We start from the raw sequence: 14,477 nt of genomic DNA, 5'->3' as shown, positions 1-14,477 counted from the left end.
AAAAGAACGGAAGGACAGCTGAAGTCCCGAGAAAGACATCACTAAGAAATTGTTAAAAATAAAAAAAAAAGATGAAGTGATATGAAAAAATAGCAAAGTTTGAAAACATATGAGAACTGAAATGCATAAGTATGTCACAATATCTTTTTATATACTGTAGATGAGGCCCCTAGAACCATAAGAAATGCAAAAAATTCACTGTTAATAATTCAATTCTCGAGCTGCCCCCCTTAAAAATCAAACTGCCGCCCTAGCTAGTTTGGCTCAGTGGAGAGAGTGTCGGCCTTCAGACTGGAAGGTCCTGGGTTCGATTCTGGTCGAGGGCACATGCCCAGGTTCCGGGCTCAATCCCCAGTAGGGGATGTGGAGGAGGAAGCCAATCAATGATTCTCTCTCAACATTGATGTTTTCTCTCTCTCTCTCTCCCTTCCTCTCTGAAATCAATAAAAATATGTTTAAAAAAAAAAATCAAACTGCCCCCTGTGGGCGTGTGCCCCCGGTGGGAACACTGGGGTGGGGTGACCAGGGACAGCACATGCCCTGCACTCCTGAGACCTTTCTCCAGCCGAACATCGGTGTTGAAGGAGGATAATGAAGCTTTGGCTGAAGCCCTCTGTGTGGTCACTGTGTCCATAGGCCTCTCTGGGTGTGGAGCTCCCCTTCGGATCAGACAGACTTTTAGTTAAAGGCTTGTCCACATGAGCTACATCCAAGACCTCTCTCCTCTGTGGACTTTCTGGTGTTGAATGAGGTTGAAACGCTGGCTAAAGGATTTCCCACAATCACCACACTCCTACGGCGTCTCCGGTGTGAGTCCTCCGATGTTTAACCAGGCTGGAGCTGTAGCGAAAACATTTCCCACATTCCCCGCACTCGTCAGGCCTCACTCCAGTGTGCGCCCTCTGGTGCTTGACCAGGCTCGGATTCTCACTGAAGTGTTGTCCACAGTCATTGCACGTAAAAGGCTTTTCTCCGGTGTGAACTTTGCGGTGTTGCAGGAGGCTACAGCTTTGGCCAAAAAACTTCCCACAGTCCCTGCACTCGTAAGGCCTGTCTCCAGTGTGAACTTGCCAGTGAGTAGTAAGACTGGCCTTGTGGCTGTAGAATTTCCCACATTCAGTGCACTCATAAGGCCTTTCTCCAGTGTGAACTCTCTGATGTTTCAGGAGGCCCGAGCTGAAGCTAAAGGATTTCCCACATTCGCTGCACTCAAAAGGCCTCAGCCCAGTGTGGACCCTGTGGTGCCGGATGAGCGTGGAGTGATGCCTGAAGGCTTTCCCACGCTCACTGCACGTCAAGGGCTTCTCTCCGGTGTGAACTCTCCGGTGTTGAATGAGGTTGGCCTTGCGGCTGAAGGATTTCCCGCATCCGCTACAGCCGTCAGGCCTTTCACCAGTGTGAACGATTTGGTGCACGAAGAGGCTGGGTTTATGGCTAAATAACCTCCCACATTCGCTGCATCCGCACGGCTTGTCTCCGGTGTGTAGTCTCTGGTGCTCCACAAGGAAGTACTTCTGACCACAGACTTTCCCACACTCGCTGCACTTGTATTGCCTTCTTTGGGGGTGACGCTGGGCGGCCCTGCCTGGCGCCCCTGTGCGGTGAGTCTCCTGCTGTTTGAGACCAGTGCCAGCTGGAAAGTCCTTCTCGCCCTGCGCCCCCTCTTCTCCTCCTAAGGGCTTCTCTCCACAGCGCAGCCTCTGGTGTTGGTGACGGTTTGCTCTGGGCGCTCCTCCCGCGGTAACACTCTCCTCGGCCTCAGCTCCACGCCCACAGCCTGAAAGCAGAGACGTGCTGAGGAAGAGACGTGGGCCTCAGGGGGAGGGGCAGCACCCTCACAAACCTGCATCCGACACACCCAGCCGAGTCCCGGGGCTGCGGTAGGATGAGGGGCCAGAGGCCGTGTGGGGAAGGGCCTGCTGTGCAGCACGGGGCCTGACAAGCTCCCAGGCCAGTGGGGGCCTCAGGAGCAGCCAGGACGCAAGGATCGGCTCCTGAGAGCCCGAAGCTGCTGGTTATACAGGAACACGGTCCAGAAGTGGGTGTTCAGAACCAGAAAAATTGAAGCAACTGCCTGACTGGCACGGCTCAGTGGTTGAGCATCGACCTATGAACCAGGTCAGGGTTCGATTCTTGGTCAGGGCACACACCTGGGTTGCAGGCTCCATCCCCAGTGGGCAACTGGGAAAGAGAGGATGGAAAGCAGGCCGGCCCCTTGTCTTGGCACCAAACCGTCAGGCCCCTGGGAAGGACTCTGGCATACGTGAGCCCTCCCTGAGCCTCACCTCTCCCGCCGTACCTGCTGGTCTGGCCGCAGTGCTGACGCCACGGACAGGCAGGCGGTCTTCCCCCACTGCGCCAGCTGGGGGGCTCCTGGGTCCTGGCAGATGCAAGGCCTACGGGAGAGACAAGACAGGTGGGTCAGAGCAGCCCACCCCATGGCAGACGCCCCCCTCAGGCTGTGACTGTGTTGGTGCCGCAATTCCTGCCACAGGCAGATTCCCTGTCCAACACAGGAAGAGGCCAGAGCCTGGGGATGGACCTGCATGGACCCTCACAGGCTCACCGGGCCAGGGAGAGGCCAGGGTGTGAGCCACCAGGCTGACTGGGGAGTCCTCATCCCCACGCCCTTGCCCACAGCTTTGGGCACCTCGGGGAGGAGGGGCAGCAGTGCACACGACGCCAGCACGGGCTGGGCGCTCGCACCACACCCTCGGGGCGGGGAAGGCAGGGACGCTCACCCAGAGAGGCCATCAGCGCCAAGTTCTCCAGCATCACGTCGCGGTACAGATACCTCTGAGCCTCATCCAGGAGCCCCCACTCCTCCCGGGAGAAGTGCACAGCCACGTCCTGAAAGGTCACACGGCCCTGCCAGGGTGGGGAGAGAGGGGAAGGGACAGGGAGAGGGGAAAACAGCATCCATGTGAGGGAATTAAGTGTGGGGGACTCTTCAGCATGCAGGCTGGAGCTCTGACCACTGAGCCACCGGCCTGGGCCACCATCAAATTTGGGTCCATCGACCCCCAGTACAAGGGCCTGAGGCCATCAGTTTACACTGCCTCCCAACGTGCACCCCACTCTTTCCCGCACCTCCCTTCACGTCCCCAACCCCTCACTGCCAGCCCCTACCCCCCCCCCATGCATCTCCCAGCTTCACCACACGCCCGTGTGCACATGGCATCTGGAGGACTTGGCACATGTGATCAGAATCCCATCCTGGCCCTGGCCGGTTTGGCTCAGTGGATAGAGCGTCGGCCTTCGGACTGAAGGGTCCCAGGTTCGATTCCGGTCAAGGGCACATGCCTGGGTTGTGGGCTCGATCCCATTGGGGGACGTGCAGGAGGCAGCCGATCAATGATTCTCTCTCATCATTGATCTCTCTCTCTCTCTCTCTCTCTCTCTCTCTCTCTCTCCCTCTCCCTCTCCCTCTCCCTTCCTCTCTGAGATCAATAAAAACATATTTTTTTTTAAAAAAAGGAATCCCATCCTGCCCAGGCCTCCAGGGCCCTGACTGCCCCCCTCCCTGCCCGACCCTGATCCCCGCTCTCTCCTCAGCCACCTGGAAGCACACGCAGGTTTCAGACCCCCTCAGCCCTCACTCACGTCTCTGTTGCAAAGTGTCCCCTCAGCTTTCTCTGACGCTAACGGGACCCAGGCCCACATCAGGCCTCCGCTTCTCCCGGAGGCGCCCCTGGATCTGAGCTAATCCAGCAAAGCTCAGGGCCTGTGAGCCACACCTTCCCTGCCACCTCACTGCTGAGTCTTCACATCCTCTCTCTTCTTTGTTAATCCTCACCCGAGCATATTTCCCCACTGACTTTTAGGGAGAGTGGGAGAGAGGGAAAGACAGAGAAACATCCATGTGAGAGGAACACATCCATTGGTTGCCTCCTGCACCTGTCCCGACCCGGGAGGAGCCTGCAACCGAGGGTGTGCCTTGACCAAAATCGAACCCAAGTTCCTTCAGTCCACAGGCTGACGCTCTATCCACTGAGCCACACTGGCTAGGGCACATCCATCTCTTGTCTACTCCCCTCCTCACTCCCACAACCCCTCCCCCATGGCCTCAACTCTCCCTCAGGCATCTCTGTGAAGCCCCCACCCCTACGGGGGTGTCCAGCAAGAGACCAGCCCTTGGCCCCGCACTCCCCTCGTGACTCACGGCACTGCCACCAGGACTGAAGCAGCCGCTGCGGTCTCTGACCCACAGCTCCCTCGTGGTCCATCCACCGTCTGCCGCCTGGGTGTCTCCACCTGAACCCTCCACCTGAACCCCAGACCTGGGTCCAGGTGCCCACTGAAATCCACTCAAGAGTCTCTGGAATTGCCCTAACCGGTTTGGCTCAGTGGATAGAGCGTCGGCCTGCGGACTGAAGGTCCCAGGTTCGATTCCGGTCAAGGGCATGTACCTTGGTTGCAGGCACATCCCCAGTAGGGGGTGTGCAGGAGGCAGCTGATCGATGTTTCTCTTTCATTGATGTTTCTAACTCTCTATCCCTCTCTGTAAAAAATCAATAAAAATATTTTTAAAAAATAAAAAAATAAGTGGAACAACAAACCGATGTTTCTCTATCCCTCCCTCTCTCAAATCAATAAATTAAAAAAGAAAAAAGGAAGTTTGCTGGGACATACTTAAAATCCATACACAGACTCCACACATCTCCAACCTCCACAGCCACCGAGGTTCGGCCACACCGACGCTCCCCGGGACCACTGAGTGGCCTCCTCCCTGGCCTCCCTGCACCCCAGTCTGCTCTCAAAAACCATGTCAAGTCTGGGTCACATCACCCCCACCCCCCACCACCCCGCCTCTGCTCCAAGGTTCCCTGGCTGCACACCATCGGGATGGAGGCCCAGCACTTCGGGCTGGGTTCCAGGTCCAATTGCTGCCTCCACCAGGCCCAGCGCACTCCCAGCTCAGCACCTCCTGATCGCCCCGGGCAGAACACGGTGCCACTGGCTGCCAGAAGGGGGCCCAATCCCGACAACCCCTGGTCAGGACTCAAAGCCCTGGCCTTGGGCGGCCCCCTTCCAGAGATCACAGGTGGAAGGACGGACAGATGGACGGGGGGCTGGAGGGGGGGGGGGGCAGGCAGAGTCCCAGGGCACCTGGGAAGCACCTCCGTGGGCAACAGTGTGGGCCCCAGGGGCTCAGCGCGCCCCCTCACACCACCTGGGCCCCGTCCTCAGGGGTGGGTGCCTCTCAGCAGCTGCCTGGCCTCGGAGCAGTACTGGCCCTCCCTGTGCCTCCGTGTTGTCATCTGTGAAATGGGAACAATGAGGGCGCCTGCCCAGGGGGGTGCTGCTTGGGTCACACTCGTTCCTGGGGGTCAGGTACTTACTGTCCTGAGAATTACCGCCTGTCACAGCCACATCGGATGCGGCACGAAAGCCTGTCTAGTTTTTATATTTTTAATTGATTTTTTTTAGAGAGAGAGAGCGGGAGGGAGAGAGAGAGATTGATGAGCGGGAACCATGCCTCCCCCACGCCCCCACTGGGACCTGAGCCCACAACGGGCAGGTGCCCCGACCAGGAACCAACCCAGCGACCTCGGGGCGCCTGGGGCGGCACTCAGCCACCTGAGCAACAGCGGCCGCGCAAGCCTGTTGGGTTTTTAAAAAATATTTTTATTGATCTCAGAGAGGAAGGGAGAGGGAGAGAGAGAAACATCCATGATGAGAGAGAATCATGGATGGGCTGCCTCCTGCTCGCCCCCCACTGGGGACCGAGCCCACAGCCCGGGCCCGTGCTGTTAGGATAACGTTATGGTCATAAGGAAACCCCTCTGATGTATGAAATGATTATTGTGTGTGGAGACCCCAATACTCTGTAACTTCCAAGCTGATGAACACCCCACTGCCGTGAGGTGAACGCCCTGCTCCCGGCATAAGGCTCACCGTCGGGCCCGCACCGGTAAGACACGCTGTTTACCACCGGCTGTACGAGCACCGGACCCTCTTCAGTCCACACCTCCTGCCGGACAGAGGAGGACTCCACTCCCTCGTGAGGAGCCCCTGACTGACGGCTCCGCTGTGGAGCCTGAACCCACTGCTCTGTCTCCGTCTTCGTCGTCCATCCTTCGGTGCGCATCGCCGGGCGGCCTTTGCCGGAGCCCGGGACCCACCAGGAACAGGTCAGTAAACCCCGTGTGAGTGCACACTCATTCTGTCTGTGTGTCACGTGTTCTGGTTCTGTCACGTGCTCAGCTGTCTAGACATTGAAGCACCAGGGGATGGGCTGTGATTGCTGACCCCTGGTCACCGGCGTTTGTCCCACTGAGTCTAGACAGATAATCAATTAATTGGGGCATAATTGGGACATGTGCCCTTGACCGGAATCAAACCGGGACCCTTCGGTCCGCAGGCGACGCTCTATCCACTGAACCACCCCGTCCAGGGCGGCCCTTCCGGTTCTGAAAACCCACAGCAGATCGGCCATGCCTCCCCCTGCTATGGCCACCCGTGCGCCCGGTGGCCCCCAGAACTCCGGGTCCCCGGCACTGGCTTCCCTCAGCAGGGGGCGCTCACGGGGGGCGCTCACGGGGTCGTGGGTGGGGCGGGGAGGCCCGCGGACGCACTCACTTAGGCCGCCGCCATCGGACTCTGTGCGCGGACCGGGACGGGGAGGGGAGGACCTGGTCGCCCCCATCCCAGAATGGGGATCACCCGGGGCGGCAGCCTCAGCCTCGCCTCGCCCCGCCCCCTCCTGTCACCCCGCAGACAAGCCAGCCGCCCGGGGACTGAAGAGACTGACCCGGCCCCTCAGAGCCGCCCTGAGGCCACGCCGGAAGTCCCGTCCAGAACGTCGGCTCTCGAGGAAACGACCGTTTTCATTGGCCGAGCATCAGCGCCGCGGAGCGCAGTGCTTTCTGGGAAATGTAGTTCCAGAGATGCTAACCGTTAAGGGAGTCGAGCTGAAGAGATCCAGAACTCCACCAGATCTCAACCAGAGCCAGTTCTTACTGATGGACCTGGATTTCAATTTCCCTGCACAGCTGGGGCCCCAGTCTTTCCTTTTCTTTTTAAAAATATATTGTTATTGCCCTAACCCAGTGGTTAGCAAACTGCGGCTCGCGAGCCACATGCGGCTCTTTGGCCCCTTGAGTGTGGCTCTTCCACAAAATACCACGGCCTGGGCAAGTCTATTTTGAAGAAGTGGCATTAGAAGAAGTTTACGTTTAAAAAATTTGGCTCTCAAAGGAAATTTTCAATCGTTGTCCTGTTGATATTAGGCTCTGTTGACTAACGAGTTTGCCAACCACTGCCCTAACCAGATTGACTCAGTGGATAGAGCGTTGGCCTGCGGACTGAAGGGTCCCGGGTTCGATTCCAGTCAAGGGCATGTACCTTGGTTGCGGGCACATCCCCGGTAAGGGGTGTGCAGGAGGCAGCTGATCGATGTTTCTCTCTCATCGATGTTTCTGACTCTCTATCCCTCTCCCTTCCTCTCTGTAAAAAAGGCAATAAAATATATATTTTTTAAAAAGAAATATATTGTTATTGATTTTAGAGAGGAAAGGAGAGGGAAGCTCCGCCTAGTCCAGTGGTCGGCAAACTGTGGCGCACGTGCGCCTCGTGAGCCGCGGCTTGCCGCTCTGTTGACTGAGTTTGCCGACCACTGACATATACTACCCTTTACCTCTTTGCACACAATATGCCACAACTGCCTAATCCTCACAGCTTCCAACTACGCGGTAACATTTAGTCTAGTCCAATGGTCGGCAAACTCATTAGTCAACAGAGCGGCAAACAGCTGCTCAAGAGCCGCATGTGGCTCGCGAGCCGCGGTTTGCGGACCACTGGCCTAGTCCTCCCTTTCGAGGCGCCGCTAGCTCTGTGATTCTACCTTTGCCCAGGAGGTGGCGCCCGATGCACGTCTCCACGGTTGGTGCTTGTGGGAACTACATTACCCAGAAGCCTCGGCGGCAGAGGACCAATGAAGACCCAGGGAAGGGCCGTCTCCGTGCGTGGGGAAGATGTCAGGGCGGGACTTCCTGTTTCCTTCATGGGCGGACATTTTACTTTTAGAGGAGTCCACCTCCTCAGGCTGCTGGACGCCGCGTCAGACCTGCGGTGACAGGCGCGGCGGCGGTTCTTCCCCGAGCAGAGACGGGCCCATCAGTCCCTCTCTTCCCCGCCGCCCCGGTCCTCAGCTTCCGAAGGCGGAGCCCGCGCAGGTGGGTGCTGCGCCCCGGCTCCTCCCCGACCGCCGTCCCTGAATCCTCAGCCTCGAATGAGGGCTGCCCAGTCCGGGCCGTGGGGGCGCTTTTGGGGGGCTCCCGTTTCTGACCGGAAGTTTCAGGGGTCGTGGCCTGACGGACGGGGAGGGCGGAGGGCGGAGGGCAGAGGGCGACTGGGCCGTGGTGTCCGCGGGTCGGAGTGTGAGGAGGAGTGACGTCAGCTCCAGCAGCTCTGCCGTCATTCCGAGGCGAGGGGAGCCATGGAAGGTTCCCAGCGGAGGGGCATGGTTTGAGGTGGTTTTTTAATTTTTATTTTTTTAATATATATTTTATTGACTTTTTACAGAGAGGAAGGGAGAGGGATAGAGAGTTAGAAACGTCGATGAGAGAGAAACATCGATTCAGATGCCTCCTGCACGCCTCCTACTGGGGATGTGCCCGCAACCCAGATACATGCCCTTGACCGGAATAGAACCTGGGACCCTTCAGTCCAAAGGCTGACGCTCTGTCCACTGAGCCAAACCGGTCAGGGTGAGGTGTTAGCACAGACTTGGCGCCTGGGGTGGGAGGATGACGAGGACAGTGAGGCATAGCAAGAGGGAGACCCAGTCCGAGGTCACAGCCTTCAGCGGCTCTGAGGCCTGAGCACAGAAGGTGGGCGGCAGCCCTGGGTCTCAGCGGTGGGGCAGGGCGGCCGAGGGGACAGGCATGAGCCCTGGAGGCCCCTTCCTGGCTGCTGGTCTCTCACAGTCTCCCTCTCCCCACAGGTTCCCAGGAGCTCGGGAGTGATTATGGACCCTGTGCAGGTGAGGGGAGGATGCCGTGCTCCCTGACCCCCTCCCCACCCCCCTGGCCTCCTGGATTGTGGTGTCAGAGGCCACATGCACGTCCACAGTTCTTAAGGCTACAGACCCTGGAGAAAGCCCCAGCCCAGGGTCCCGGGTCCCAGCCTGGGGTTGAACAGAAGGGTTCCCATTCCCGGTAGCCATGGAATAAGGGGTGGACGGTGCAAATACTTGGAGGAGAGACGGGGATGGGAGTTCTCAAGTCCTTAATACCAGGCATCAAAAGCAAGTGGGCAGGAGTTAGGTTTCTGTTATTATTTTTAACTTATTTATTTACTAGAGACTCGGTGCATGAAATCCGTGCACTCTGGGGGGGTCCCTCAGCCCGGCCAGCACCCTTGGGGGATGTCTGACTGACGCCGCCAGGAGCGGGTCTAAGCCATCAGTCGGACATCCTTAGCGCTGCCAACGGAGGTGGGAGAGGCTCCCACCACTGCTGCTGTGCTCGTCAGCTGTGAGCCCAGCTGCCCCCTGGTGGTCAGTGTGGGTCATAGCAACTGGTCATTCCACTGTTAGGTTGATTTGCATACTAGCCTTTTATTATATAGGATTTTTTAAAAAAATATATTTTATTGATTTTTACAGGGAGGAAGGGAGAGGGATAGAGAGCTAGAAACGTCGATGAGAGAGAAACATCGACCAGCTGCCTCCTGCACACCCCCTACTGGGAATGTGCCCGCAACCAAGGTATATGCCCTTGACCGGAATCGAACCTGGGACCTTCCAGTCCGCAGGCCGACACTCTATCCACTGAGCCAAACCAGTTTCGGCAGGATTTTTTTTTTTAATGTCAGAGAGGAAGGGAGAGGGAGAGAGAGAGAAACATCAATGAGGAGAATCATCGATTGGCTGCTTCCTGCATGCTCCCTACTGTAGATCAAGCCCACACCTGGGTATGTGCCCTTGACTGGAATGGAACTCGGGACCCTTCACTCCACAGGCCGATGCTCCAGCCACTGAACCAAATCAGCTACTGCTAGGCCTCTGCCCTGAGGGTGGTGTAGCCATGGCAGGTGTAGGGCCGAGGAGAGAGGAGATCTGACGCAGGTTTCACAGGCTCACTCTGGGTGCCAAGAGGAGAACAGACTGTGGGGTGAGGGCCGGTGGGTCACGGTGCAGCCCAGTGAGGAGGCTGCTTTAACATCCTGGGTGAGAGGCAATAATGGGTGGGTCAGAGGTCGGCTGTGTGGACGTGATTGGGCCAGATTCTCTGATGAGAGAGAGAGAGAGAGAAAGAGAAAGAGAAAGAAAACTAACCCCAGGTTTGGGCCTTACCAGCTGTGAGGATAGATGCTCCCCCAGTGGTGACGGGCAAGTCCGTGGTAGAAGTAACTCCCTGTGGCTATCAGCTCACCTGTGACCATATGAAGGGTCTGAGATCTCCCAGAGAACACGGCTCCTGGACCCGGATGGGAGTGCTGGGGAGGGTTCAGGGTGCAGATGTCCGAAAGGTAAATGATGGCATGGAGACTGGTGCAGGAGGCAGTGGCAGCGCAGTCAGTGAGCAGGCAGGGCTGGTAGGGGCCGACGCCTGGGTGAGGGGCCAGGTGAGAGACAGTCACCCTAAGAGGATGGTGTGCAGTGGAAAGACGTGTGCACTGGTGGCCCTTGGGCCTGGTACCGGGCGCTTATGGGAGAAAGGTGAGCTCAGCCTGGGTGTCCGGTAAGCACGGTCCCAGCAGCCTCAGAACTGGCTGCCGTGGGTGTGGGCAGTGGGGGGATGGGGGAGACGCTGCCTGTCGGGCCTGGAGATTAGGTGGTGCTTCTGCCCACCTTGCCGTGGGCGGGCACAGTGACAAAGGGGCCAGGAGAGAGCAGACCTTGTGGCGCCCAGTCCTGGTGCTTCCTCTGAGCTGAGGATTAGGAAGTAATGGAGGGGCCCTAACCGGTGTGGTTCAGTGAATGGAGCGTCGGCCTGCGGACTGAAGGGTCCTGGGTTTGATTCCGGTCAAGGGCATGTACCTTGGTTGCGGGCACATCCCCAGTAGGGAGTGTGCAGGAGGCAGCTGATCAATGTTTCTCTCTCATCGATGTTTCTATCTCTCTATCCCTCTCCCTTCCTCTCTGTAAAAAAATCAATAAAATATATTTTTTAAAAAGAGGAGGAATGGGGGTGCCTGAGGGACTGTCCTTGGGGGGGAAAGGCTGCCAATGGGCCTGCTCTCCCCATTGGCAGGCGCAGGTGAACGTGGAGGATGTGTTCGTGTACTTCTCCCCGGAGGAGTGGGGGCTCCTGGATGAGGCTCAGCGACACCTGTACCGCGACGTGATGCTGGAGAACTTCGCACTTCTGGCCTCGCTGGGTGAGTCCCTCAAACCCATCCCAGGGTCCAGGACTGAGCTCTGCCCCTCCCGTTTTCCAGGGGGATCCTGGCCCTTCCTGTGTCGCACCCATGGGTACCACCTCCCTCCCCAGTTCCCTAGAGTAGGTGCTGGGGTGCCCGGCATGAGCTGTGTGCACCGCCACCGCTGACTCCTGAGCAGCCCCAACGCCTGCTGCCCTGAAGGATGGCGTAGGAGGGAGGGGTCTCACGGGCGTGCAGTAGGTCATATGCATCTTGTCCTTGCCCTGACCGGGTGCCTCTGTCCCAAACCATGGCACCCTGCGCCCCAGCTCTCCCCTCCTTCCTGCAGCTGACATTCCTGGTGGACTGCCTGTGACAGAATGTAGGCACCAGTATGGCTGGTCCCTGTTTGCTGGGACCACTGGGCTATTCCTGTAAGACCCAACTTGGAGGTTATTTTTATAATAATCCGTTCTCTCCTCTGAATGGTGGGTCACGCAGGCCAGTGCCGCCCAGTTACCTGCCCGGTCTTTTCCTCAGGATGTGCATCTTCCGTGTCCCGTGGGGCAGCCCCACTGGAGCTGGGCAGCGAACCCCGGGTATCAGACTGGGCGCACGTGAGTCCAGCCAGGACCGAAGACGCTCAGGGTGGGTGTGGTTCTGGTGAGTGGGGGCTGGGGGTGTCATGACAAGCTGGGTGCCAGGCAGTCCCTCCCCTCTCGATGCCCGCAGTCATTTTAGCACCAAGGCCACGCGCCACATTTCTTTTTTGTCTTCTCATTTATGACACTTGCATTTTGTGCTCTGCCCTTTGGCCTCTGTCTGTCCCTGGCCTCTGCCTCCACATCTCACCTGCTCCTCTCCACTGCTCCCTCTGCAGTGCTCTCCAACGTTGGCCTGAACTGAATGTGTCAGCTCTCCACAGACACAGAGAGTCCTTAAATACCAGCGATTCAGTTGTACCTCTTCAGGGGACAAACCTGTACACAGCTCTCACCTGTCCCCAGCAGCCACGGCCTTGCTGAAAGCTGCTCGTGATGACGTCATTGGAGACCCTGGCTTTCCTGGGCTGTACCCCACATTTGTTTCCGCCCCCAGTCAAGGCCTCTTCCCTTCTGTGACTTTATTTTTTTGTTAAATTATTTTTTATTGATTTCAGAGAGCAAGGAAAAGGGGAGAGCAAAATAGAAACATCAATGATGAGAGAGACTCATTGATCGGCTGCCTCCTGCGTGCCCCCTACTGGGGATTGAGCCCACAACCGGGCATGTGCCCTTCACCGGAATCGAACCCAGGACCCTTCAGTCCATAGGTCGATGCTCTATCTACAGAGCCAACCAGCGAGGGCCCCTTCCTTCTATGACCTTTGATGTAAACTGCTGTGTGGCAGCCCTTTACTCAACCTGAGCTATGACCTTGCTCAACTTGAGCTATGACCTTGAGATACATGTTTGTAATGAGACTGTGTCAACTTGAACTTCACCAGCATTTGTCTGCTTTCAGGTTCTTGGCCTGGAACGGAGGCTGAGGAGATACCCTTTAAGCAAAGGGTTTCTGCAGAAGGAGTGTCACAGGTTGGGACTCTCAAGGCAGGCCCTTCCACCCAGCAGGCCTACTCTGGGGAGGCAGGTGGCCTGGTCTTGAAAGACATCTCGCACTTGGCTGAGCACGAAGAAACACACTCTGGGCAGAAACCGTGTGGGAAACAGTTCTGGTTCAATGGGAACCTTCAGCACCAGAGACAGCGTAGTGGAGAGAAGCCCTTCAGAGGAGACAAGGGCCAGGCCTTTCTTGTGAACAACTGCCCTGTCCAGCCCCTGGAGGTGCCCTTTGTGCCTGGGGAGGCCCGTGAGGACTCCTCAGCTCGCTCAGGCAGTTCCCAGTGTGCGGAGGCCTTGCATGGTGGACAGAGGCATTATGAATGCAGCGAATGTGGGAAAGCCTTCAGCCGCAAAGACTCGCTCGTCCAGCACCAGAGAGTCCACACTGGGGAGAGGCCGTACGAGTGCAGCGAATGTGGGAAAACCTTCAGCCGCAAACCCATACTTGCTCAGCACCAGCGAATTCACACTGGAGAAATGCCCTATGAGTGTGGCATCTGTGGGAAAGTTTTTAATCACAGCTCCAACCTTATTGTACACCAAAGAGTTCACACTGGGGCACGGCCTTACAAATGCAGTGAATGTGGGAAAGCCTACAGCCACAAATCCACACTTGTTCAGCACGAGAGCATCCACACTGGAGAAAGGCCGTACGAGTGCAGCGAATGTGGGAAAGACTTTGGTCACAAATACAGACTCATCAAACACTGGAGTGTTCACACCGGGGCACGGCCTTACGAGTGCATCGAGTGTGGGAAATTCTTTACCCAAAGTTCCGACCTCATTGCGCACCAGAGGGTCCACAATGGCGAGAAGCCCTATGTGTGCAGTGAGTGTGGGAAAGCCTTTAGCCACAAGCACGTGCTCATTCAGCACCATAGAATCCACACTGGAGAGAGGCCGTATAAGTGCAGTGAGTGTGGGAAGGCCTTCAGGCAAAGGGCTTCCCTCATCCGACATTGGAAAGTCCACACTGGAGAAAGGCCATAGGCTAGCAGGGAATATGCCAGGTCCGTGTTCACAAGTGACTGATGCCTGAGAGAAGCTCTGTGAGCCGCCTTGGAGAGTAGCTGGGAGTTGAACCCCCATCCATGTGAACACCCACCCCAGGAAGATTCCTCTGAGGGTCCCTCCACGGGAAGCTCTCTGGAGCTTCACCTGCCCAGCACCCCTGCCACAATCCTATCGCTGCCAGTGTCTGCAAGGAGCCATCCATCCATGCAATGGCAGGGCCCCATGTTGAGCAGACATCGACCCGACATGCTCCGCTAGGCAGACCTGTCCTCCCCCACCCCCTGCCCCCCCACTTTCCTACGAGGGATCCTCAGTATACTGGGCCCATTGATCCTCACTCCTTCCTGCCCCTCCCCCTGAGCTGGTTTAGGTTTCAGCAGGAGGATGCACAATGTTTTGTTTTGCTGGCCACTTGCAGGGGAAGTTTCCAGTTTCCGTGGACTTGGTTGGTCTCACGTGGCACTCCTTGTGGGTGTGTCCAGCCTCCAGGTCACCTAACTTGGGAATTGCCTGCCCCGATGTTCTGGTTTTGCAACACATGCCTTAGTTTTG

The 14,477-nt window shown here is 57.2% G+C and overlaps 2 protein-coding genes across 2 annotated transcripts; one reads left to right on the top strand and one right to left on the bottom strand.

Annotated features, from left to right (window-relative positions):
- Window positions 1-703: 703 nt before the first annotated feature.
- On the bottom strand, window positions 704-6,091 carry LOC103303850 (zinc finger protein 773-like). The gene is given in 5 exon segments (XM_054710098.1): window positions 704-800; window positions 802-1,777; window positions 2,742-2,868; window positions 4,839-4,960; window positions 5,899-6,091. Coding segments are annotated over 5 exon segments (1,515 nt in total).
- A 1,885-nt stretch (window positions 6,092-7,976) lies between these two features.
- On the top strand, window positions 7,977-14,219 carry ZNF772 (zinc finger protein 772). The gene is made up of 5 exons (XM_028138044.2): window positions 7,977-8,177; window positions 8,948-8,986; window positions 11,202-11,328; window positions 11,851-11,973; window positions 12,814-14,219. The coding sequence occupies exons 1-5, from the start codon at window positions 7,977-7,979 to the stop codon at window positions 13,899-13,901; spliced, it is 1,578 nt and encodes a 525-aa protein (XP_027993845.2). The 3' UTR covers window positions 13,902-14,219.
- The last annotated feature ends 258 nt before the right edge of the window (window positions 14,220-14,477 follow it).

The sequence above is a fragment of the Eptesicus fuscus genome, chromosome 21 (genome assembly GCF_027574615.1).
Source record: "Eptesicus fuscus isolate TK198812 chromosome 21, DD_ASM_mEF_20220401, whole genome shotgun sequence".
Taxonomy (NCBI): domain Eukaryota; kingdom Metazoa; phylum Chordata; class Mammalia; order Chiroptera; family Vespertilionidae; genus Eptesicus; species Eptesicus fuscus.
The sequence above is the reverse complement of the archived record's forward strand: the minus strand, read 5'-3'. Positions and strand labels throughout refer to the sequence as shown.

Coding starts and splice junctions, on each gene's coding strand:
- ZNF772 (XM_028138044.2), top strand. CDS start 7,977: ATGTCAGGGCGGGACTTCCTGTTTCCTTCATGGGCGGACATTTTACTT. Junction 8,178..8,947: donor CGAAGGCGGAGCCCGCGCAG/GTGGGTGCTGCG, acceptor CTCTCCCCACAG/GTTCCCAGGAGCTCGGGAGT. Junction 11,329..11,850: donor CGCACTTCTGGCCTCGCTGG/GTGAGTCCCTCA, acceptor TCTTTTCCTCAG/GATGTGCATCTTCCGTGTCC.